At 46.6% G+C, this 25,304-nt stretch overlaps 1 protein-coding gene across 2 annotated transcripts in view; it reads left to right on the top strand.

Annotated features, from left to right (window-relative positions):
• The window catches only part of VPS41 (VPS41 subunit of HOPS complex), a 1,668,740-nt gene that overhangs the window by 740,469 nt on the left and 902,967 nt on the right, over positions 1 to 25,304 (top strand). For both annotated transcript variants that reach the window (XM_069613279.1, XM_069613280.1), the window contains one exon: positions 1,784 to 1,903. In XM_069613279.1, coding sequence (XP_069469380.1) covers positions 1,784 to 1,903 — 120 coding nt within the window. The remainder of the gene's footprint in view (positions 1 to 1,783; positions 1,904 to 25,304) is intronic.

Below are 25,304 nucleotides of genomic sequence, written 5' to 3'. Positions count from 1 at the left end.
ACATTTTTGGCCTAAAACTTCATGCCTATGACCTCCTATTTGACCCTAAACTTGGAGACTTGATCCCCTCTAGCCCCGATTGGCTCCACCTACTGGTGCCCATGACCCGGGCAGTAGGCACCTCAATGCTACTTAACACGGACACCTCTATGGAGTTTACTTTGCCCTATGCAAACCCCAGTATGTCATTTCAGAGGACCATTGCCAAAGCTGTAGAGGTACTTTAGTTGTCCACTCCTTCAATGGCAAAGGTCCAGTATGAGTTCAGACATCGTAGAGCAGGAGCTTTCTAAGAAGATGCTTCTCCTGTTCAATAGCTTAGTTTGTGTGCCCTTGGATGCAGCTCACGCTTATTTTCCTGCTTGTCATTGCTTCTACTAGCCCGGGGTGTGCACGCTAGGCCCGGTCTGTGAAGCCTCCTTAACCCATTGACTTAAAAGGAGAAAGTGACCCAGATATTGAGGCTGTTCTTGCTTCCCAAGATTGTGTTAGACTTTAACCTAGCACAGAAGATCCATCTTCTGTTTACTAACCTCCACATCAGCCATCTAAGATGGAGGAGAGGTTTCATCGTCTGGACCCAAAGAAGGCTTGCCACTACTATTTCTCTTGTAGGAAGGGACATTAGGACAGATTACCAGATGTTTGGTGGCTTTTGCTAGAGCATGGTCTGGCAGGGCTTTTAGAAAGCGACCCCAGCATAGATTGATTGTCCTTTCTGAATGCTCCAAGCTGCGCAACAAATTGACTGGGAGGGTGGGGGTGTATTGTTACCCATTCTGCCATAGGCCTGGTGGCTACCTATGTGGGTTTCTATGCACACGTTTGCTAAGCATTACTGCCTGGATTCCTCATTAAGTTAAGAGGCCTGCTTTGATTGTGCAGCTTTTCAGAGTTTTCTGTTACAGGTGATGCTTCCTCACTCGTCTCCTTCCAGGTACTGTTATGCATTGGGAGGAAGGAATCTATTAGAATAACACATTAATTTGCCTTGGTAATGTTCTTTCGGACATAGTCTTTTCTCCTTTAGAGATTCCTCATCCCACTCCCAACCTACCCCTCAAAGTGGATAGCTTATCCTCTTTCCTGCTTTCACCCAGTGCTTTCTTTACCAGCTGTGGACAAGTTCAAGATTAGTAATCAGGAGGTAGATGATGTAGAATCCTGGAGCCGGGAATGCCCTGGTTTGCTTTTGTCCTATTGAAAGGGAAAGGGGGAGCACCCCGACTGCCAAAGCACTGAGTATTCCGCTCACCAAGGAGCTTCACTTTCAGCATTCTACTCGATGATGGCTTCTCTATTAAAAACAAGATGAGCATTTACTTGGCCCTGTATTGTTTTGCTGCTCTGACAGTGGAACTCCTTCTCGTGTAAACAACTTGACCATTCATTACATTGAAGATGATGAATTCTTTCCTATTGTGCTCATACTGTCATGGCTGTCGGCATCTGCAGACACATGGCATTCTTTTATAATGTGACACTTGTCCAGTCGCAGTTAGGCTCGGAATTGATAGCCAAGCATATCTGTGATGATGAAATTCATAATCTAAAGGATTTGCTTGTGTAATTTGATACCTCCCCTCCCCTCATATACACATACTCCATGGACGCTGATGCGCACCTCAGAATTCGACAAGAAACTGTTTCTTGGAAGCTGGGGCTCAGTAGTCAATATGAAAGACTGATATCCTGGATAGCGTGTGCTAAAAGTGACATAGGAGCATATACATTACACGAGAAATGTAATAATTAAACCCATGTCTGGTTTTTATCTCTGCAGTTAATGTTATATGACAGAACCTGGCTAAATAGATGGAAGACCTCTGTATTACATGAAGGAGAAGGAAGCATAACAAATGTAAAATGGAGGGGAAACCTTATTGCCTGGGCCAATAACATGGTAAGATACGATGTGCAGCTTCGTTTATACATTGTATAGAAACGTGATTTTGACAGTGAATCGTCACTTGCATTACTTTTTGTTGTCTTCTAAAAAATAACACTGTTTCAGCTTTTGTCCAGTTCTTTATATAAAAATCCATGTGTTTGCTGTCAAGCAGCATAACTTCCAAAACCCCAGAGTTTTTACTAATGGGAATCGTCTAACCTGCATCTACCAGCACGTGCTATGAAATCGGCTGATTTAGTAAAGGTAACAATCAGTGGGAGAGAATAAATGGTTTGGGTGCATCAGAACACTAATGGGAAAGGTAGAGTGAAGCAAGAATGCGTGGTAATGGTATGGATACCAAAGGTTTGGGAATGGGAGCTGCCTTAGTGGCTGTCGCAACTAAAATGTTGACCAACAACGAGCGGCTGTAGGTATGGGACATACACATTAGGTATGGTTTTTAATTATTTTTATAAAGATGGAACAACAGCAGGCACGTGGTCGAGCGAGGAGGATATCCTTATTATGCTTGCTCATCCAGATGTTTTGTGGCTCTTTCAGTGCCCCGTACCCAGGCCCCACCCCCCACCCTGCCAAGAGGTTCCTGAGGAAGGAACCTATGTTGTCTTGAAAGCTAGCAACTAAAATGTTAACTAGCCCAATAAAAATATCCTTTCTGCTAGATCTCAATTTCTTTTTTTTTTTGCTTTTTAAAAAAAAGACCATATCTGTGCTGTCTATCCGCCTAATGCAATATCCCCTTTCCCCATATTAGCACATTGACACTAAATACATTATTGGATGGATAAAATAATAAACAAAATAAGTTTAATAGAACAGGTGCTTTACAGGGTTTTATGAGCAATGAAAACAAGATAAGCCAATACAAATAAGCAACAAGTGCATAAGCAGCAGCGAAATCCAAGATGGGGACTGAAACAAGATTCATTAGACGCATGGGTTTGGGAATAAATAATACTTGCGAAAGGGCACAGGAGAAAGTGAGACGAGACCTATAATGAAACATGGAAAGGGAAATGAGACACGCAATGATTGAAGTTTATGATGCTGGTTATGAATCCTATATAGAGTGTGAAGATTCACAACAACTCTTGTTACGAATGTGATGTGAGAAGGCCTGATGGCGTGTCTGACAAATGGTCTTCCTGGGCAGGAGGCAAAATACAGCGGTATGGAGATGGTGCACAGGATTCTTTCTTTTACTCTGGGAGAGTAAACAGACAAATTGATGCATGTTAGTTTAAATATGCAAGCTGATGGATCAAAGAAGTTTGCATTTAGGAAAAAGAAGGGTTTAGGGGCGGGGGATGGAGATGGCAGACAGTGGTGCCCATGAAGCATGTAAAGCAGGCAGTAGCTGATCGACCAATTGCAAAGTGCCTGGTAGGTATATATGTGGGTGCTAGATATGCGCTCAAGCATGAAATGACTTGCCGATGAAGAAAATGCTTGGGAAGCGGGCTGGGGTTGTGAAAACAGAAAAATAATATGAGGCCGGGAAGCCCAAAGTAAACACACCAAACACCGGTTACAATGGAACATACAAAGTACTTTATTTTAAGGTCAAGCAGTGACAAAGCCAATGACAGATCGGATAGTTATCGGCCCTCAGTACAACACAACGAACTTCAACAGGGTTCGATGTATTCAGTGAGAGACTGTACATTGGGACAATCAGGTTTATATACATTTCTCCAGCCTTTTGTCCAACCCCTTCGCGGGTTAACCATTCCATGAATGTATTACTGGTCTAGGGTCTCTGCCAGGTCAACTTTAATATATTCATCAGTATGTGCATAGATCAGTTCCATTGATACAGGTAATCCATTTACACACAGGTCAACAGAAGGACAAGGTCTCAGTTTGCGACCCTAACAAGTGGCCTGCAGGCAAGTTATACATTAGCTGCACTGAGGTCATGATGACCAGATTCTGTTCGGAATGGTATCGTCCACCATTCTGACGTACAGGGTGACTTTTACACAGCAAGAGAACCTAAAATGGCGGCTTGATTCAAGATGGCGGCTTACATCAATTTCTAAGGTCAAGACCTTGCCATAGAGAATTATTCGCGTACAGTTTTAAGCAACTTGGCGTAGGCCAATATACATACAATCATTACAATAGGAGGCATACATTTAATATCCAGTTTGACAGGGTGTCCCATTCGGCAGTAGTTTTGTAGTGTGTCACCAAGTTTAAATGGATTTATGATGAAAGGGTAGGATAGAGTTAAGTTTATGGTGGCTCTGATGGGGACCAGACATGTCTTCACACAATTCTTTAGTCTAGACTGCAGTCCTGCATGGCGGATGTACAGTGTTAAGTTTTTTTTTTTAAACTACTCTTTGAGGGCTGTACAACCGCTAACCTTTAGGTGAGATAGTGCACTCAACCCGTAATTGAAAGCCAGGCCTTTTTTAATTAGGATAGTGTGATGGAACAGTCAGGCTTAACACAAGTGCGCATTCAGACTTAACACAAGGGTACAAAAGTAGGCTGGCTAAAAGGTAGTTAATCCACATACTTGTCTCTAGAGAAAACGCCACACAGGTGTTGGGAGGCCGATGAATACATCATCCATAGCTTCTCCCTCGCCCCCATGCACCAATACCGCAAAGGTGGGAAACGTTACTCCCTTAGACAGCCTTTCCTCCCTTATCCCCCACTGGTACAGCTGGGCTTGGGGACCATGTGAGCTGAAAATGACAAAAGCATTTAAACTAACGTAACAGTAAAATCACATTCATTAGACACAAGGCAAACATGCACTCCATGAAGAACATGTGTAATATGTAAAATAAGTGTTTAGACATGAAGAATATTAACATAAGCATCCATAGACATGAAGAACACCAACATGATCAATGTATAAGATAAATGCAACATGAACTACATGCAAATATAGCTCACTAACAGGGAAACAAATTTGTAATTGGGCAGCAATCTTCTTAAAGATGGAAGCCACAACATGTCTCCGAAATAGCAAAGGCCTCAAGACTTGCTCAAAAAAGCTCAAAAGGCTGAATCCTCAAAACACATATCTGTGCAGAGCTTAGACAGTGGCTAGCAGCTATTGCCAAGGTTTGAGTGAAATAATGGAGGATTGGTACGGCACAACAAGGGCACGGGGTAGCAATTCCCATGATGCAAGCAGCATACTCCCAGATCACGGTTTTATAAGAGCACAACCAGTCTTTATTAGCTTGGTGCAGTAAAACAATAAGCCAAAAGTCTTCATGAAGAATTACTGGAGTGTTTCTGGTGGCAAGAGAAAACACAACACACGCACATTACTATTAGCTAAAGCTTCAGTACATAGAAGGTAATTCAATTTCATACACTGTCCCTTAGCATGTGACCCATACACAGAGAACACTGGCCATTCATTAGAAGCAAACATAGATGGGACACCTGCAGTACTCCCTAAATGCACACATTGACACGAGTCGCCAGATAAAGCCAAGTATAAAGGGATTGCCCGATCTCATGGCCTGAGAAGGAGGGATGGTAACTTTTAATTGGAAGAAGCAGTCCATGTCCCGCTCTCCCCCACTCTACATCTGGCTCATATCTTGACAACCGGTCAAGTGAAGTTGGTTGGTAAGGAGCCAATCTATCAAAATCCTTAGTGTCGAGCTGCCATGAAAAGTATGCCAACCAACCACTTGTCGTAGTGATGATGTATTTTAACCTTTATATAGAAGTGGTTCCAGGTGGAGCCATCAGATGCTTGTAACCCAATGAAATATGTAACCCCTATGGATTCTATATGTAGCCAAACCCACTAACCCATCACTATTCCCCGTACGTTTTGTGAACTGATCTCATGTTGTGATGTCGTTTATGGGACGTTTTTAATACTTAAGCAATTGTTTTTGATTAACATATTGGGACCAGCGAGATTTGAATACTTGTTTGCTGTCCTGGCTTTGTCTTGATGTGAATAAAGCAGGTTTCGAATGGATTGTGTCCTCCAACGTATTCCACATCTTTGACATGTAATGTCCACAGCTGTGCACTTCGGGAACTTTTTCGGCAGAGGGCGTCCTGCGTCGATGGCGTCGGGTCGATGTCCTTCGAAGGCCTCTGTCGTGCGCGACGTCACCGGATGTTATACATAGGACGTACGGCGCCCTAGCCTCAGTTTAAGTTTTTTCCCTCCGAACGTGTGGCACCAGTTTTATGCCTGCTGGACTGCACTTAACCTTACGGAAACGGAAGCTGCAATCGCATAGGAAATTCTCCTGAGGGGCAGGCTGGGAGTGTGATGTGGAATACGTTGGAGAAACAGCCAGTTGAAAGAACGTTAAGTAACTTGTTTTTTCCTGGGATCCAACCGATGGAGTCGCTCCTCTTTCTTACCAGGATGAGGAGGAGGGTAGAAAGATTGAAGAACTACCTTTGACTCAAATGATATTCGGATACTACATTAGGTAGAAAAGAGGGAGGTACTCGCAGTACAACCCTGTCCTTGTGAAACACAGTAAAGGGTGACTTAGATGAAAGTGCCTGCAATTCACTCACTCTGCGAGCGGAAGTAACTGCAACCAAGAACACAGTCTTGAAGGACAGTAATCTCACAGGACAAGAGTGCAAAGTTTCAAACGGAGCACCCATGAGACATTTCAAAACCAAATTCAAATCCCAAACCGGCACCTGGAAAGGGAACGGCGGGAATACATTAGTCAGTCCTTTAAGAAACTGGGAAATTAAAAGGAATCTTAAAGTAAGAACATTCTTCGGACGAGCGTAGGAATGGAGCACTGAAAAGGATCTACATTGTGATTTCTGCACCAGTCGCAGAACTTACGGCAACAGTACTGGGATTTTGTTGCAGGCCGCCTGGCCGAAAGCATCACCTCCATCACGTCATTCGGGAGGTCCCAATCCTTATACCTCAACTTTTCAGATACCAAGCGTGAAGGTTGAGTGTCTTGACCTCTGCATGGAGAACCTGACTCTTTCTTCCCCCCGCACCTCCCCTCGCGCACGCAAGATCAGATCCTCTCGGAAGGGAAGACGGCATGGAGGGCAGATGGACATTTCTAGAAGGTCCTGGTACCATGTTCTCCTGGCTCAATCTGGAGCAATGAGGATGATGTGGGAACCAAACCGCTGTAACCTCTGCAACACGTCATCCTCGACGGAGGTCTTCGAGGGACATCGACCCAACGCCATCGAAGCAGGACATCCTCTGCTGAAATAGTTTCTGAAGTGCACAGCGGTAGACATTACATGTCAAAGATATGGAATACGTTGGAGGAACATCCAGTCGAAAGAACGTTACCAGTTGGTAAGTAACTTGTTCTTTTGCTGTGCACTTTATCTACTCATCATTCAGTCTTGTTTGGACTGAGTTAGATACCTCTGGACCTATCTGGGATTTTGGGGCCTCCTCACACTAGTATTCTGAAAAATATGCACCTTTATTAAGTTACAAATATGCCTCATAAGCACTATAAGTCAACATAACTTTCAGTAGCTTTCAGTAAATATTACTTCGGGTATGCACATAAAAGTAAATTGTCATTGACCCAACACACCACTATATTGCATTGTAAGTCTGCTAGTGTTAGGTACATTACATATAGAGACCGGTGTTGGGCGGACTGGGGAGCCTGGCATTAAGCCACTCGATTAATAGACACTACAGTACCCCAGGTGTCAATATCAACGCAGTCACATGATTTCTAGAAGTATTTGTAGCATTTTGGAGAAAAATAAATGTGCACAGTTGTATAGGGCCTAGAGAGGAGAAGGCATCGCTAAAAACCCAGACAAGGCCACAAAAAGACAAGATACTTTTATCATGAGAGCACTAAGTCATTACACTTCAGGGAAAAATAGAGACATGTCACTTGTAAAAGTTGCTTTGACATCAGGCATTCACTTTTGCAGAACCTGAAGACAAGACTTTAAAAATGCATATAAAATCACAGGTGTAAGCTAACAATCTAGTACTTATCCTTAAACTCACTGGATACAGGAAACATTGCCTAGGGTTTGGGGGCAGGTAAGTACCCCAAAAGTCACTTTAGAAGAGTGAATATGCCCCATAGGAATAAATGGGACAAAGTCAGAAGGCAATCTTCGTGTATGGGGAAAGGGCTGGTAAATCAGTTTTACCCACTAGTGCAGATTTGACTGCAAACAACCCCAGCGGTCGGCATAGGAGACTCTTACGATGAGCTCCAGGCACGGTTTTGAAACCCAGCAGCCCTAGAAGAAAATGCTGCCCAGTAGAATGCGCCCCAGTGGAAACCAATGGGGAAAATGCATTTGAAACCTGTCTGCGTAAAAAGCCTTGGCCATAAGGACCCCTCAGAGAACAAATCATGAATAACCCACCACCCCAGGGCCAGAGGTAAGTTCCCATAGTGTCAGTTCCAGAAAAGTCAATTCCGAAAGGCCAAAAAAGACATTGTGTGCAACTCTTCTTTTCAGGTGCAATTAACAGGATAAGAGCATGACTTGAGTGGGAACCTGAAGTGAAAAGCAAAATCGACAGCGAAGAAAAGGTGAGAGATCCAGGCAAAGCAGGTCCAAACAGCTCGACAATCAAAGAGGCGACCCATCCACAGACAATGCTTCGACAACAAAGATTATAGTGGGGGCCACCCAGGACAGTCTTGAAGAGCGAATGAGGTGGGTTTTCAGCACCTTTCCAGACAATGACAGCGATTAGCACTGAGGCTGGGCACAACCACAGCAGTAAAGCAGGATGCTGGCGATACAATATCCTGGAGGCAGTCCCACAAATGAAGGCCTGGTCCAGCACATGAAGAGAGGCAGCCGGATGACTGAGGAGGCCCAGTAAAAATCACCATCAGCCTAAAATTCCAACTGAAGAGGAGACCAGTTCACCTTTGCTCCCGTCATTATTGTCCTTAAAATGCAGCAACAGCGATACTCCTCCAGCAGGTAAATAAGTAACCTGCCTTCCAAGAAAATTCTGTCAGTACTGAGTTTTAGCACAGTCACCACTAATGACATCTGCACATCTGCGCACCTGTGCACCTGCGCATTTACGCACCTGCACATTTGCACACCTTCACACCTACAAATCTGGCACACCTGCACATTTACACCCCTTCGCACACACCTTCACACACACACACACACACACCCCTTCACACTGTGAAAAACCAGAGGGTGTTTCACAACCCATTCCCCGGGGATCCCATACTCACATGGTTAGGAAAGGCCATCACTTTTGGATCCCGACCCTGGGCGTGGACAAGCGAGAGAGGATCACCTGGGTATGGAGTCCACGGGAGTGGGGGAGAAGCAACCAATCGTGAGACATGGTATCCCCCTTTGTCCCACAGCCCATCTAACTCCTATCCATCTTTATTTATTTATTTTATTTTTTTTATTACTTGTATGTAATCAAGGGAAAAATGATTTTTACAAGAAGTTGTTAATTACAGTTGATATACGTCAAAAGAAAAGTGCGCAAAGGTAAGTCTCAAGGTATTAAATTCAAAGATGTTCTCAAAATTGGACAGAGAGAAAATCCTCTGTGATTAGAAAAATGTCCATTGAAAATCCAAGACCGGCCGGTCGCTTTAAGTTACGACGCCGAGTTTGATGAAGGCTGCTTCCAATATTTTGGCCGTGACTACCGCCCATCGGGACTTTTCGCCAGATATCAAACGGCACCACCACGTGTGCTCATCGATCAGGACCGAGTCAAGCCATAACAGAGTCAAAAACGGAGTGCGAATTTGCTTCAAAGCCGGACAGTTTAGGAGAAGATGGCGGATGTTCTCCACAGAATCAGGGTCTTCACACAGTCTGCATGTAATTGAACTGGCCAGCCGTCTTCTCCCTAGGATTTCTCGAGTATGGAGCAAGTTTAAACGTGCCCTTAAAAATGTTGAGCGCAGTTTTTTGTCTGGGAATCTCAGACAGTACGCCATAGGAAGTTTCAATTTATTATAGGTTGGTGGAAGGTGGTTTAGGCACTTGATGGAAGCTGCTTTGTCAATGGTGGTAATCCAGTCCTGCAGTTTCAGTTTTTCACTTACTCTTTGCGGGTTCGTTATCAAGTCATTGAGTGAACATTGCAGGTCTTCCAGTTTGGTTTTTTGAAGGTGAACCCATTTTTGGACCGTCTTGGTGTTAGTTGATTCCAATTCCTGCCCAATAATTTTAAAGATTGGCAAGCTGTCTTTAATTAAGGTTTTCCTAAATAGGGCAAGTGCGGCCCCACTGACGGTGGCGCTTAGCGACAGAAGGCCCAACTCTCGTCTGATCGCTTCAATAGGAATTGCATTCGGAAGGCCTAAAAGAGACTTCCATATATAGGCCTCTAGTTTTTGCCATAGTTGGGGAGGTACGGTAAACATGGCATCCATGCCATAGGTCAGTGTGGGGACCATTTTTCCCTTGTAGAAATTAATGGCTGGCATTAATGAGAATTTGCCATACTTCCTATCAAGTGCTCGTAGTTGGGAAGTCAGTTGTTTAGTTTTCGCCCAGAGATGTTGCTGCCTTTTGAGTTCTTGGGACGACCCATCTATGAACACACCTAGATATTTAAATTGTTGGACCACTTCGATTCTAGTTTCGCACACTGACCAAGACCGGGTGGTTTTCGGAGGGTGGCGAGAAGAGGACAGCACCATAATTTTGGTTTTAGACTGATTTATTTGGAGATTGTTGGTGGTCATGTAGGTTGCCAAATTGTCCAGCTGCCGTTGAAGGCCGATCGGAGTTTGATCGAACAGGATCATATCGTCGGCGTAAAGCAGGCGGGACAAGGGGGAATTGCCAAACTTCGGAGGGAAGCTACGCACCAGAACTTCCGAGTCTTTATAGTCCCCCAAAAAAGCCACGAAGAGTGCCGGAGCCAGGGGACAGCCTTGTTTAACACCTCTATGCGCTTGGATATTTCTGGACAGGGACCCCTGTTTATTCAGTCGGGCGTTAAGCGAGGTATTGGTGTGCAGGGCTATTATTGGCTGTAGTACAGCGGGTGGACACTTCCAGTTTTCCAGCTTTCTCCACAATCTTGGTCGATCAACTTTGTCGAAAGCCTGAGAAAGGTCGATGAAAGCCGCGTACACCGTAGGGGCACCCTGCTTTATTTTGGCTTTTAGGATTGTGAGTATGAGAATGTTCAATGCGGTGCTGCCATTTTTCTTGAAGCCTAGTTGGTAGGGATCACTGCAGGGGGCTGCTTTCTCCCAGCGGTGGAAGTGATCCAAAAGAAGAGTGGCAAACAGTTTGCCCATAATGTCCAGTAGGGCAATCGGGCGATAATTTTCCGGGGCTTCTCTGCTTCCTTGTTTGAAAATTGGTATGATGGTTGCTTTGCACCACGATAATGGGATCTGTCTGGTAGTTCTGCAGTGGTCAAACAGAATGCTCATGAAGGCAGCCCATTCATCACGGTGCTTCTTTAGATCTATATTCGACAAGCCATCCGGGCCTGGGGCTCTTGATGATTTTAACTTTTGGATGGCTGTGCTTATGTCTGATATTGCAGAGAGATCGATCCAAGGCGCAGCGGAGGAATCAAGGCACGAGTTTGTATCCTGGCTCGGGCTAGCAAACAGGTCAGTGAAAAACGTGACCCAGACTTGTTCCGGAACTGAGTTGCTCATGCTATAAGTTGTGGATCCTTCTGAAGCATTTACCAAGGACCAAAAATCAGCCGTTTTTTTTTGCAGTTAGGACTTTCATCATTGATTCAGCGTCTTGTTGGTATAGAACAGCTCGACGTGCTCTGATCCATGATTTGTAGGCTTTCTTTTCAGTTCTCCAGTGATCCCATGCAGCAGCGGTGCTGTCTGCCTTGGCACGTCTTCTGAGAATTCTCAAGACGTTTTTCTTCCCAGCTGTTTGCTTGTCGTACTGGTGGTTGCACGATTTGGGGATAGGCGGGCCCGCTGCCGAGTGATGCCTATATTTTAGGAGCATGGGGAGGTAGTCCGGCCTGATAGGTGGAACAAGAGGTTGATCAGTCCAAAATTCCGCCACGTACTGGTCGGTAATAGATCTAATATTGGCCAAAGTCAGTCGAAGGCACGATTGTTGGGGATTTGTTTCAACCGATGGTAAATAATAAGTTGAATTACTCGCAGAAGAGCTCCATGAAATAGTGAGCATATTGTGGTCGCTGGAAGCCGTTTTGACCACTTGGAAGTCTTGAATTGCTGCACATAGAGCTTGTGACGCAAAAATATAGTCCAAAGTAGCTGTCGACCGGCCCCTCTCCCAGGTCGAGAGATGGGACTGTCCTTCACGGATCCAGACAGCGTTGTGTAGATTCCTGGATGCCATGAGGGTCATCCATGCTTGTCCTCTATGCTCCGCATCTGTTACCTCGGTTGAATTTTTAGAGTCTTTCTTCTGCTGGACACACTTCGCGTTGAGATCACCACATACGAGTACGAAGGGAGTGTTCCATTCGATAAGGATCTCGTCAATGACCTCCGCCATGGTTTGACAAAAGAGTGGCGTTGTTGTTCTTTGCGGGTTCCAGTATGTAGTGATCAAAGCGAGTGGCAGAGGTGAGGATTGCTTTGACCGTAGATTTAAAGGTTCAGAGGCGGGGTTCCATTCAATTAGGACCGCCAGTATCCCGTATGATCTGGCTGTGGTCCTGATCAGTTTTAGATTTTGATCTGACCGTACTCCGATGAGAAGGCCTGCTGAGGGACGGCCTAACAGCCCTTTTACAGCTGGCGAGATCACGATGTCATACCCATCCATTGAGGGTGTGTCCTGGAGCCATGTTTCTTGCAAACAGAAAATATCAAAATGACCCAGGTCGAAAGTGTTGTGGTCAGTCAGATGAGCATGACCTCTGGTGTTCCATGAGGCCAACGACCAGGGTTTTTGACACAGTTGGATGTCGGCTTCTTTTGGTAATTGCTATCTAAGGCGGTGTGAAGATAGAGCCCCCTTTATCCAGTCCCAAGGGGCCGGCTTGAGGAGCGGTTTTTTAAGAACTGGCGACGGTGGTAATTTGAATTGCACACCAGATCTGTGAGTTGCGTGGTCTCTTCGTGGGGATTGGTCTCTCCAGCTTAGCTTTCTTTGAGCCGCACGGGATCGCTGGTTTGGGGAATACCGCGGGCAGTGCCTGGCTGTTTATTGCATATCTTTCGACCGATGGTAAGTTTGCGATACTACTCGAGGTGGATCAGGAGAGCCCCCGGCGGAGCTTATGGGACGTTCAGGTGAATCTTGCCGCAGCTTCCGGGTTCTTGATGGATAGGTAAAGTGAGCCTTCAGTACGTCTCTTCGATTGGTTTGACGTTGGGAAGGACTGTGGACACCAGTTCTTCCTTTTTTAGATTGTCGTTCCTGGGTACTGTTCTTAAAGTCCAGAATCTTTATTTCAGACAGCAGCAGGCCTTGCTCTTTAAGTTCGTTGCTGGCTAGGCGGCATATGTCTTGAATTGCAGAAGAATAAATGTGCAGGTATGCTTTGGCTTTATTGTCTCTATGATAAGGCTCAACCCTTTTAAAGTCTTCCGAATTTAGTTTGCTTAGCGAGGGTGTAGCCGATGTAATTTTTAGCACAGTTCTTCTATTCAAGATGATGTACTTATCTTTGCTGGAAATTTGCTCTATTTTAAAAAGGCGCATAGAATTTCCCCTCATACAGACAGTAAGTTTGTCTGTTACGTTTCTGGCTGTTCGCATCCCTTGCTGCGGCGACCTGGCTGATTGATTTCTCGCCCTGGGTCTGCTTTGGAAATCCGGCGAGTATCTTGATGGCTCATCAGTGTGTCGGATCCGAGCCGGTTTAGTCAGCTCAGGGGCCTCCCTCGGACATGAGAGAGGGTCCGCTCTGGAGTTCGGGTTACGGCCAGAGGGAGAAGTTGTCAAGGTCTCACGAGAGATTGGTCCTTTCTCGGGAGCGGATTGCACCTTGCCAGGTGACATCGCCGATAGTAGGCCTGAATTCAGGAATTCTTCTGTCGATCTAGGGGACTGGGTAAGGTCCGTCACAGAGCCTGATCGCGTGAAATTTTGAGCCGTACTTCCGGGAACTCTGGAGTTGGAGGTCAAGCCCTCCCGTGGGGGGCTACGTTGATTTGGTTTATAGGCTGGTGGCATTGATTGATCGATCCCAGCTAATTTCAAGACTTTCTTTCTATTAATCGGATGTTGGATCGGACCTGGGCTGCTTGCCAAGGCCAGATTTAAAGTCGGTGTAGACAGGTTAGACGTTTGGGATAATTTTGCTTTATGCAAGAATACTGGAGCAATTTCATTTAGCTGCTTTACCTGAGTCGTCTGTGTAGATTTATGCACTGTCGGCAGTGGTAGAGAGACATTTGTTTTCGAAGAGGCCACGGACATGTCCGGAGCTAGAGCTACCACCTCTTTTGTTAAGTGCAGGGTTTCGTACTTCAGGTCGATGGCTGTTATATAGCCTTCCAGGAAGGTTAGCTTCGACTGTATGCTCGCTAAGATGGCCGTGTTGTCTTTAGAGACGTCACTTAGCGTTTCGTACAGCTTACAGAAGGGGGCCATGGAGATAGTGATTGCCAACATGATTGTTGTCAGATCTTTTCTGGTGTTGGGAGAGTCTTTCTGAGATGGTGAGGAGAAGTCCGATCTTCCACTCGCTGTCATGTCCCTTGCTCCTAGAGCTGCAGGGTTCGCCAGTGAATGCTTACGCCTGTAATTACCGTCTCCAGGGCCAAGCGTGCTGGAGGGCCTTGGAGTTGGGTCCCTTGTTTGGGCCTTAGAATCATCGAGGTGTAATGGATGAACCAAGGCATCTTGGTGCCTCGCAGCAGGAAACGAAGTTGTTAAGTGGTTCTTTGCCCAGAGTTGAGGAGACATTTCTCTTTGTGGGCCCACTTTGGGCTGCAACAAGTCAAAGATGTCCGAAAGGGGCTGGTATGAGGCCCTTGTGTTACTTAATGGATCGATCCTTGTGGTAACCGCCGGCCTTAGAATCGGTGGCGACAGAGCCTTCGCCTGAAAGTGCTCTGGTAGAATTAAGGAAGAAACCTCCCGCCTTGGCGTGGCTAGCAACAGTGCGTTCGGCTGGACGACTGCTGGGACTATTGGGGTTGTGGTGTCCAGATGATCGAGTCCCAGGTCAGACCGGGGGGAGGAATTTGATAGAAGTCCAAGGGACAATGGGGCTGGGGCCGGGACTTGCCCGGCTGGCGTGTCCTGGGGGTTGGCGAGAATGGTAGTTTTCCTGGACTTAGAAGCCAGTGGCGTCTCATCCAAAGCTTCAAGGATTTCCGCATCCGAAAGTTCTGAGTCATTGGACAGTTTCCTTTTGCCTTGCGTCTGGAAGAAAGGAGGGGAAGGGGGGGAGGAACGAGAAAAAAAAAAAGGAAAAGGGGGGTGGGTGGGTGGGAAGGAGGCGAGAAGAGGGTCAACGATGGGAAGGGAGAAAGGGGTGAGAAATAAGAGGAAAAAAAAAAAAACAGGGGGGAGGGGGGAGAAAGCTTGCCGGAGGTAGGAAGGGGACGAGGGAAGGCGAAACGAAGGGAAGGAAGGGGAAAAACAAAGTCAGTAGCTTGCCGCCGGGTAGGCTGTGTTCCGCCGACTCAGAGAAACAAGAATCCGGGAGGCTTGAGCCAGGGGGGAGAGAAGGGGGCGCAGAGTTGAAACTGTCTGCAGTTCGCAAGTTCACCAAAGGTGCCAATAGGCACAAGAAAGCACAAGGGATCCTACCTCTTGGTCCTTGGTGCACGGGATGCCCTTAAAGTCCTTGAAGTCCTTGGTGGAGCCGTCAGCCCCCAGCTCCCGGGGCGGACTGGGGCAGACTGGAACTCAGCTCGGAACTCCGCGCGCGCTCCGCGCGGCCACAAGCTTTTTAAAGGCCAGTTGGGCTTTTTCTTTTCTTAAAGGTGTACACCGCGTACACAGTGGAAGTGGGTCACTGCTTCAAAGTCACGTCCTCACACAGCAGAGCTCTGGGGCAGACTGGAACTCAGCTCGGAACGTATTTGAGACCGGCCCATATACTGCGTGCACCATCTTTATTTTAAATGGGGAAACTACAACTCCCCCAATCACTCCTACTTTGTCTTGACAAAAGTACTGCACCGAGGAAGAGGAGGTCAGAAGGATTACCTCCCTTGATTTGCATTGGCCTGTCCCTGTAATGAGACCAGGCAGAGTCTGGCACGTAGCTCTAATGATGTAACCCTGCCACTTATAAGACTCCCTGTGAAAATAAAAGGCGTCAGGCACAGGCACACTTGGAGCGAGGCTGGGTACGAGAAGGAACAGCTCTTCCAAGGCTGAGGCGAACCAGGCTGTGTGAGTTGGAAGGCCAACAGGCTGATCAGAAGTTGAGACGATCGAGAGAAAGCCAGGCAAGTTGTCCAAGCTTTCAGGAAGCAGTGAGTGTTTCGAAAAGCAGAGCCGAGCGAGCCAAGCAAAGAAACCTTCATGGTGCCAGGAAACGGCCTGCGACCCTCCCGGGTGAACGGCAGAGTTGAGGAGGAGCAGAGGAGGCGATGTTAATGGCCTTGAGCTGCGGGAACAAGGGCAAAGAGTTCCACAGCTTCGGCCCAGCCAGCAAGAAAGCTCTAACGCCCAGCCGTTCCCTTCTATATCTAGGCACCAGTGGCGGCCACTTACATAGGGCGGGGGGCGCCGCCCCCTCCCACAGAAAGAGGAGAGAGAAGAGACAACTCTTCATGCTGTGCTTGTGCCGACAAATGCAAATCAATGTTGTGCAGAGCGGCAGATCAATTATTTATTTATTAATCTGCCGCTCTGCAATGATGTGCTGCTGGCCTCGGCCAGGCCTGCCCAGCAGCGGGGCGCGCCCTGATTTACGTTCTGTTCTGCCATGTAGAGTGCATGGAGCTTGTAGATCCACGCACTCTACGTAACCATACTCTCATTCAGGAGGCTGGCAGGGCACTGGAGGGGTGGCCCCGCACTATTGCTATTGTGCGCAAACAACGCACCAGTCCTCCTGGACTCCAGGCCATGCAGCATAGCAACAGCCAGGTTGTGGATTGTCATTGGCTGTTTGCCAGCTAATGACAATCCGTGTGTGGGTGGAGCCAGTGTGCCACTGCCTCACCTCGTTCGTTGAAGCTTAGCTGCTGGTAGACTTCTAACTCGTGCCCAGGCCAGAACCAGGCCCATCCACGTGTGCAGCCCTACCTGAGTGACGGTCCATCTCCAAAGGTAAGTCAAGTGTTGTCTTGGGCTTGTGGACGTGTTAATTCACTACAGTTAAGTAAACTCTTCGTCTTCACCATGCGGCATGAATCACGCTGCATGGGGAAGACTACGAGTTTACTTAACTTATGGTGGATGGCCGCGGCACTATGACTACATCTCACTGCGATATGCAGTGCCAGTGTCACGGCTTGTGCACGGACCATGTTGTTATTGCCTGCCGCTCGCCGCCTTGCCTTCACCAGGATTCTTGGTGAAGGCCGGGCTGCGGACGGGCAGGACTTGGAGCACTGTCTGTGCTGTGCACAGCGGCCTACTGAGGAGGACGACAAGGCCATCCGAACCCAGGACTGGAGTTTGAGCTTGGCTGCCTTGGTCCTCCTCAGTCCAAATGACAAAATCGTGAGAATCAGTCCTCCTGTGTCTGACTCTGGACTCCAGAGTCAGACACAGGACTGGTTCTCACGATTTTATTGGAAATATAAGAACACATTAGGCACAGCGTGCGTACGGCAATTGAATGGTGGTCTTGCATAAAGGTTCATGTAACATTACAAAGTATACGTATCACACATATACTTTGTAATGTTACGTGAACGTTACATGTGTCACATTTAGAACTTGCTTAGACACACACTTGTGCTGCCTAAAGTGCCCATGTGTGATTCTTAAGATTTATTGCATTGATGTACAAAAAGCATTTGAAATGCCACGCAATCATCCTCCGCATACGTTAGTGGACAACATCCTTCCTGAACGTAACGAAGCATGGTACTGCGCTCCCGTGGAATCGTGTGTAAGTACTTGAGGGCAGGGACGACTGTGACCACCTTGAAGACAAGAGTGTTTACTGCATGCATCACAAGTGCTTACATGGTCACCGCAGCAGGTTGTTGTTTGGCATCTTTCATATATGCAGTGTTTATCTTATCCTGTCCGTTATGCTAACATGAAGCCTTCTTTACTATGGTGACATCATGCATGCTGATGTCTTGTCTGGTGCAAACATCTTCTGTGAGATGTCGTGGCTGAAGTTCGTCTTTTCTGCTCTCATCTGGAGACAAAAATTGTGTGCTTTCTAAGCAAAAATTATAATGTGCCACCAGGACACTGTGTTGGAAAGGTGGCCTCCTACACTTCATCACTCCATAATCCATGCTTTCCCATGGGAGGTGACGCAGAGACCTGTATCATGTGCACCTCTGCCTATGAAGCCATACATCAGCAAATGGAAATGCCTTGCCAATGTGGACCAGTTTGATAAGTTACTTCAGGGGTGTTGCTATGTCTGGAAAATATCTGGGGCTATGCTAATGTCAGGACTCGGGGCTAACTTGTAGCCCCGACTCCCTCCAAGCAGCCCAGACACTGCCTTCGCTCCGGCTCATTTTGCAACACTTGATAGATTTTTAATAAAGTGTGAAGCGACTTGGTCAGCCGATTTTTAAAGAATATTTATTCAGCATGATATTTATTCAAAATTGTTTTTCCATCATTACTATCTATTTAATTTCTTAATGCACACACCATAGTACCAACTATTCGCAATACAAGCTGCTGTAAAATGCACCATCACACTTGCACACGTAAGAATAATGTACCACCATTAGTATGTAAAACCTAATGCTTTTTATGTCATATTTCGGTGTGTTTGGACAGTAAATTGTACCTTTTGGAGGCCATTTTTCTAATATTTTCGCGAGGGGAGAACAATCCTTGTACCCCCCCCTTGTGTGGTATGGGCTTGCATGCTGCGCCCCCTCGCTCCCAAATTCCCCCTGGGAAATGTATGCCCCACCAGTTTTCAGACTCACCAGCCGCCACTGCTAGGCACACACAAGAGTGGGGTATTGGTAGATCTTAGAGTTCGGCTTGGGTTATAACTACAAAGTTTCTCTTGAATGGCTAGGCATCCTTTGACATTTCAAGCACAGTGAATTAAACACAGTGGTTTCCTATTGAAGCGAGGGTCAAGTTTAAGTCAGTGTAGAGCTTGCCGTGCTCTGGTTACTCCACTTCCAAAGGGGACATGTTTCACCAGGCGCACTGCTGCATTTTGTAGCACCTGCAACAGATGCATAAGATAGGACGTCTGAGCTAAATAGATCGCATTGCAGTACTCAACGCTGCCGTTGATACCTTCTGCCACAATCGGAGCATGACATTTTTCAGGCTTTAAGGAAGAACTTTCTTCAATTGCTTATGTTTGGGGAATCCCTGGCCACATACTGCATTCACTTGAGACTCCAAAGATAAAGATTGCAATATTTTAATGCCTACATTTCACACTATTTTTACTGGCTCAAGGAGTGATCCCAATGAGTCTGGCCAAAACTCTGAGCTCCAGTCACCAGCTGTCTCCGATGAGCTGATAATTAAAACCTCTATCTTCCCGCCATTTAGTTTAAACCAGTTTGCCTCCAACCAGCCCCGAATAGCTTCCAGACAATTTCTAAGGCTTTCAGCAATTTCTGGCTGGTCTGGCTGCAACCTGAACAAAATGTGGGTGTCATCCGCATAGGAAAACAACTTAAAGCGAAATAGCCGGATACGTGTCAATAAATTATGAATATAAAGATTAACAAGCAATGGAGACAATGCTGACCTCTGAGGCACCCCACAAGTTGCCGCCACTGAGGACGAACGATAGGGGGGGGGAAGTGAGACTATTGGAGAACAGAAAGCCAAAAACTCCTGAAACCAATCCAAAACCGCCCCAAAGAACCCTGCTTGCTTCAGTCTAGATACCATAATCCCATGATCTATCGTATCGAAGGCGGCCGACAGGTCCATTAAAATAAGACCTGCCATGCCACCCTAGTCTCTGATCGTGGTAAGGTTATCTAGCACTGATACGAGAACCGATTCTGTACCATCATAAGCCAAAATCCCATCTGGCAGCTGTCTAATATCGTTTGTTCTTCCAAAACGTCCCTCAATTGAGGAGTGACAACTGCCTCCAACACCTTCATAAGGAAGGGGAGCAAGTATAAAGGAGTGGCATCAAGTGGAGAAGCGGATTTAAGAAGCGCCACCATCTTGCTTACTTCTTCTTTGGTTGTTTAACTAAAAACAAGAAAAGCAGGCCGCTGTATCATTTACAGTGGGGGATAATAGAACCTCAATAGTTCTTAATTGTGCGTTGATAAGTTTCTAGACCGTCCTTAATCTCCTTTCTGATGGATTCAGTTTTGTTAATAAAAAAGCTGAAAAGATTGTCACACATAATCTGCGAGTTAAGCCTACCAGTAGCGACATCAGGTTTGGTTAAGTTTTTTATTATCTCGAAGAGTTTCTTTGGGACATTCACTGCTGATTGAATGGTATCAGCAAAATACAAAGATTTAACATCTTTCAAGGCGCTATGATACGCTAATTGTTGTTTAAAGATTTCGTGCATTTGGGTATCGTAATTCTTTCCCCATTTGCGTTCTGACTGTCGGGTCTCCAGGCGTAGTGGTCGCAGTACAGGTGTACCAATGTGCACCCTGAGGAGCTGCCTCCATTACACTGACCAATCTAAATATATCTAATGGTGGGGGGGAGGGGCAAATCAAAAGAAGCCTTGTTGTAGTAGTGAGCCACTTGGCAGATAATAGGGCATTAAAAAAACTTAAACAAATAGTAGATCCAAATATCTACTTCTTGTCGGTACCAATCAATTGGGACCATATCTGGACCCGGGTACCTTCCCTACTTTATCGGATCGGAGGGCCTCCTTTATATCCTTAAGGGATAAGAGCTGCTCCATCGAAGGAATTGGCGTTGAGCTTTTCATCCTCGAAGCAATGGACGTCAAAGCCATCGACGACTTTGACTGATTCATCAATCACTTTTAAACCCAGATCTAAAAAGGACTTTTTCAGGTCAATGAGCTCCATTTATGAAGAGGAGGAGGAGAGAAGGCTTCTGTTTGGATTGGCGTATGGTATTCCAGGTGCTCCAGAAGAGTTGATCTCTGAGAAGTCAAAGTTAAAAGACCTGGTGGGCAAGGATGCCAGTGTTCTAGATACTGTGCCAGAAGTGGAGTTTTGCCTCACCAGATGCGACTGGGTATGCTGATGCCTCGTATAGATCTGTTATCGGCAAGGTGATTGAGAATTTAGGTTGGAGTAGACCTGTTGCTGAATATGAGAAGGATGATCTTACAGACATTCTTGCTAAGGCTCCTCCAAAAGATCTGGTATTGCCGTTTCTTTGAGCTTGAGTCTTTTTTTCAAAAGTGGAAAAAGCCGAGCACTACCCAGACTATAAATAAGGAATTGACAAAAAAATATAGATCTTCCGTTATAGATCCAGGTTTTCTGTCTAGACATCCAACTCCAGAAAGTCTGGTTGTTCAGGATGCCAGGTCCACCTCAAAGGCAGCGGTCTATCCCACAATCCTCCCAGAGATGGACGATATTGAGATTTGACGCCCTGTGCAAAAGTGTTTTTGGCGAGTAGCATGGCACTTAATGCCATGAATGCTTCATGTGCCCTAGCCAAGTATTCCAACACTCTGTGGGAGGTTGTGGATATGGATGTGGAACATATTACTGAGGGAGAAGAAAGGGAAGGGTTTCTCAATATTGTGCAAGATAACAAGGATGCTATGTGCCAATCTCTGCAATCAGGTCTAGGCTCTTCAGACTGTGTTTGTCACGTTATGGCAGCAATTGATGTAACCAGAAGGTTTGTGTGGCTGTGCAGATCAGGTTTTGCCCTGGACGCGTAGGGGATGCTGTTGGATATGCCTTTTGATGGCTCACAACTGTTCGGCTCCAAGGCCGACGAAAGCTTGGAAAAGCTACAGCCTTCTAAGGCAGCTGCAAAATTGCTGGGAGCGGCGATTCACCAACCGCAGCAGACACATCCGGCCTCTCAGAATTGGAGGGGATCGTTCCTTTCGATTTTATTAATCGATTGGAAGAACGAGGAGACAATCTTCTGAAAGAGGCTAGAGGAGACCACCTCGTAGTTCGTGAGGGCGGGCAGGGAGAGGGTAAAGCTAACCACACAACACCTGCCTCTTCGCCATCCGCAACAGCCACAGCACCAAAAACTTTGAGGCTTTAGTCCACAGGACTGTGGTGGGAGGCAGACTGACACAGCATTTGCAAGAATAGTGAAGCATTACTTCAGATGCCTGGGCACTGCAAACCGTAGCCCATGGTCTACTGTCTTCCATTTCTAGATAGGCCTCGGAGTTGTCTGCCCAGCAACCAATCCTTGACAGATCCGCTCCTCTTACAGTGGATTATCACTCGGTTAGAGAAAGGTGTAATTGAATCTGTACCTGTAGCACAGAGGAATCTGGTATGATACTCCTCTTACTTTCTAATTCTCCAAAAGCACAGAGGACTGCGAGCCATCTTGGACTTGAGACGCCTGAACAAGCTCCTCAGGAAGGATAAGTTCAAGATGGTAACTCTTTCCCAGATTCTCCAGGCACACCAGCTCCAGGACTGAATAGTGTCACTCGATTTCCAGAATACTTACTTCCATGTGCCCATAGCTCACAGGCACAGGAAGTACCGGAGGTTCGCCATTGGCAGTTCTCTACCAGTTTCAAGTACTGACGTTTGGGCTCACCTCCGCCCTTAGGGTCTTCACCAAGTGAATGGCAGTGGTGGCAGCAAATCAAAGGAGGGATTCACATCTATTCCTACCTGGACAATTGGTTGATCAGGGCTTGTTCTACCGAACAGGCTCTGGAACAGCTCAGCAGCACCTGCCACTCTCTCCACAGACTGGTCTTCTCCCCTCATTTTGAGAATTCCCGCGACACCTTCCCAAAAGCTTCACTTTATTGGGGCAGTCTTGGACTCTTCCTCTGGGAAAGCTTCGCTCCTTGAGTTGAGGGCACTGCATATTCTGCAGATGGTAATTACATTTCAAGATGCCTAACGTCTACCGGCCTTTGACTTTCTGAGGTTGTTCATTCTCATGGTATCCTGCATTTTCCTGGTGCCAGAGGCCCGTTTAAGGATGAGACTACAGTGGATCCTCAGATCCCAACGGTTACAGTTCCCCAGCAGGATGCTGGACCTTCTTCAGGTTCCGAGCAAGGTCGCACAGGATCTCCTCTGGTGGGCCTGCAAGGAAAATGTGATGAACTTTTTTTGAAAAAAATGGCCGGAGACTACAGTAGTACGCACACCTCCCTTACAGGTTGGGGAGGTCATGCAAACGATCTGACCATCGGCGATCATTGGTGTTCATCAGAGTCTAGACTACACATAAACCTTTAAGAGCTGAGGGCAATCAGACTGGCGCTGATGGCCTTTCTACCCTCTGTGCAGGGGAGGTATGTCCTGATAATGACTGACAACACAGTGGCTATGCAATACCTCAAAAAGAGAGGAGGTGTGCACTACCACTGTGCAGAGAGGCGATGCAGCTCTGTTTTTGGGCCCTTCATGAAGGAGTCTCTGTTGGCTGTTCACCTAGCTGGAGTAGAGAACAAGGCAGCAGGCACTCTGAGCTGGAAAAGCAGTTACTCACAAGTGGGAGTTGGGACAGGAGGTCCTTCTAGAGATCTTCACCCATTCGGTGGATCTCGGGTGGATCAGTTTGTGTCCAGTATCAACAAAGTGCAACCTTTTGTGCTCCAGGGAATTTTCCCAGAGGGGAGCTCTGGGGGACGCGTTCATGGTGGACTGGGAATTTCCACTCCTTTACGCATTCCCACCTGTCCCCGCCAATCCTCATGTCATCAGGAGGTTGAGGATGTTCGAAAAAATCAATTAATCTGATTGCTCCGGATTGGGCCAGGAGGACCTGGCACCTGGGAACATATGGACATGTCAATCTGCCATCCTTCAAAGAGCTGACCTGCTCACTCAGGGAGGGAGGTCGCCTTCTCCACCCAAAAATCAGCACCCTGAACCATCATGCCTGGGAGGTTAAGATACGGAGATTGGGATTTCCCAGAGGGGGTAATGAAGTAGTTGATTTCAGTCAGGAAGACAGCAACAAAGGTTATATACTGCTGCCGTTGGAACACATTTTGCAGCTAGTGCAGAGCTAAGAATGTAGACCCTTTTACTTTTAACACACCATCAGTGCTCTCTTTCTTGTTATATCTGGCGGCACTATCCATTTTCAAGCGCTTGCCTGAGCAACACTCGTATTTCAAAATACCGATTGTGATTCAGTTCCTGAAGGGACTGACTAACATCTTCCCACCGGTACCGTTTATAGTTCCGGTTTCGGACCTTTATTTAGTATTGAAATTCTTGATGGAGGCTCCTTTTGAGACTCTGCAGTAGTGTCCTCTTAGGACGTTGACTTTGAGGATGGTCTTTCTGTGACAGCGATCACTTTGTTTCTCAGGGTGAGCAAGCTTCATGCTTTGAGTTGCAAACCACTGTTTACTTCCCTTTTTAAGGAGAAGGGTAGTAAACAAAATCTGCCTAAGGTGGTGTCAGTTTCACCTAGCACAAAGAATTGTCTTGCCATACTTCTATCAAACTCCTCGTCCTTCCAAGGATGAAGAGTGGCTTCATCGTTTGGATCCCAAGAGAGCGTTGAGCTTTTACATTAGCAGGCTCGCTAAAGTCAGACAGGAGGATCACCTCTTTGTGGGAAATGCTGGTCATTGGTTGGGACAGGCTATACTAAGCAGACCCTGTCTCGGTGGATCATTTTGTGTTTTATGTCATGATACACCTTGGCTGGCAAAGAGGTTCCTGAGGGCCTAAGAGCACATTCCACAAGAGGAGTGGCTAATTCTTCAGCTCGTCAAAGAGGGGTACCAGTGCAGGACATTTGCAGTGCTGCAACCTGGTCTTCGCTGCACACCTTTAAAAATCATTACTGCCTTGATTCTGTATCTGGTCAGGAGGCTACATTTGGTAAAGCTGTTCACCACAGCATAAATCAAAAGTAAATTCTCTTTTCCCACCTCCTACTGCATACTGCTATGGGAGTCTACCAAAGATGAGGAATCAGTGGGAGGACACGATCCATTAGAAGAACAAATGAATTACCTGTGGTAATTTTCTTTCCGAGGGTGGATTCCTGTTTGCCTACCCTTGCTTCTTTGGGAGAATTTCCATGGTTTGTATATTCCTCTCTTTCAAGGTCTGGGTTTCTGTAACCTTTGAGACGGCAGTGCATGAAGAGGGGAAAAACGAACTGAGGTAACGAGCGCAATGTGTGATACTTATACCAGCGTCAGTCAATGCTGAGAGCAGCATGGAAGCCGCAGAGGGACCACGAGTTGGCGACTCATGGTACCCTCTGCTGTCAATGTTTCCAAAGCTGC

This window comes from Ambystoma mexicanum, chromosome 5p, assembly GCF_040938575.1.
Source record: "Ambystoma mexicanum isolate Mex_15411 chromosome 5p, UKY_AmexF1_1, whole genome shotgun sequence".
NCBI classification, from domain to species: Eukaryota; Metazoa; Chordata; class Amphibia; order Caudata; family Ambystomatidae; genus Ambystoma; species Ambystoma mexicanum.
This window is presented reverse-complemented; position numbering and strand designations above follow the sequence as displayed.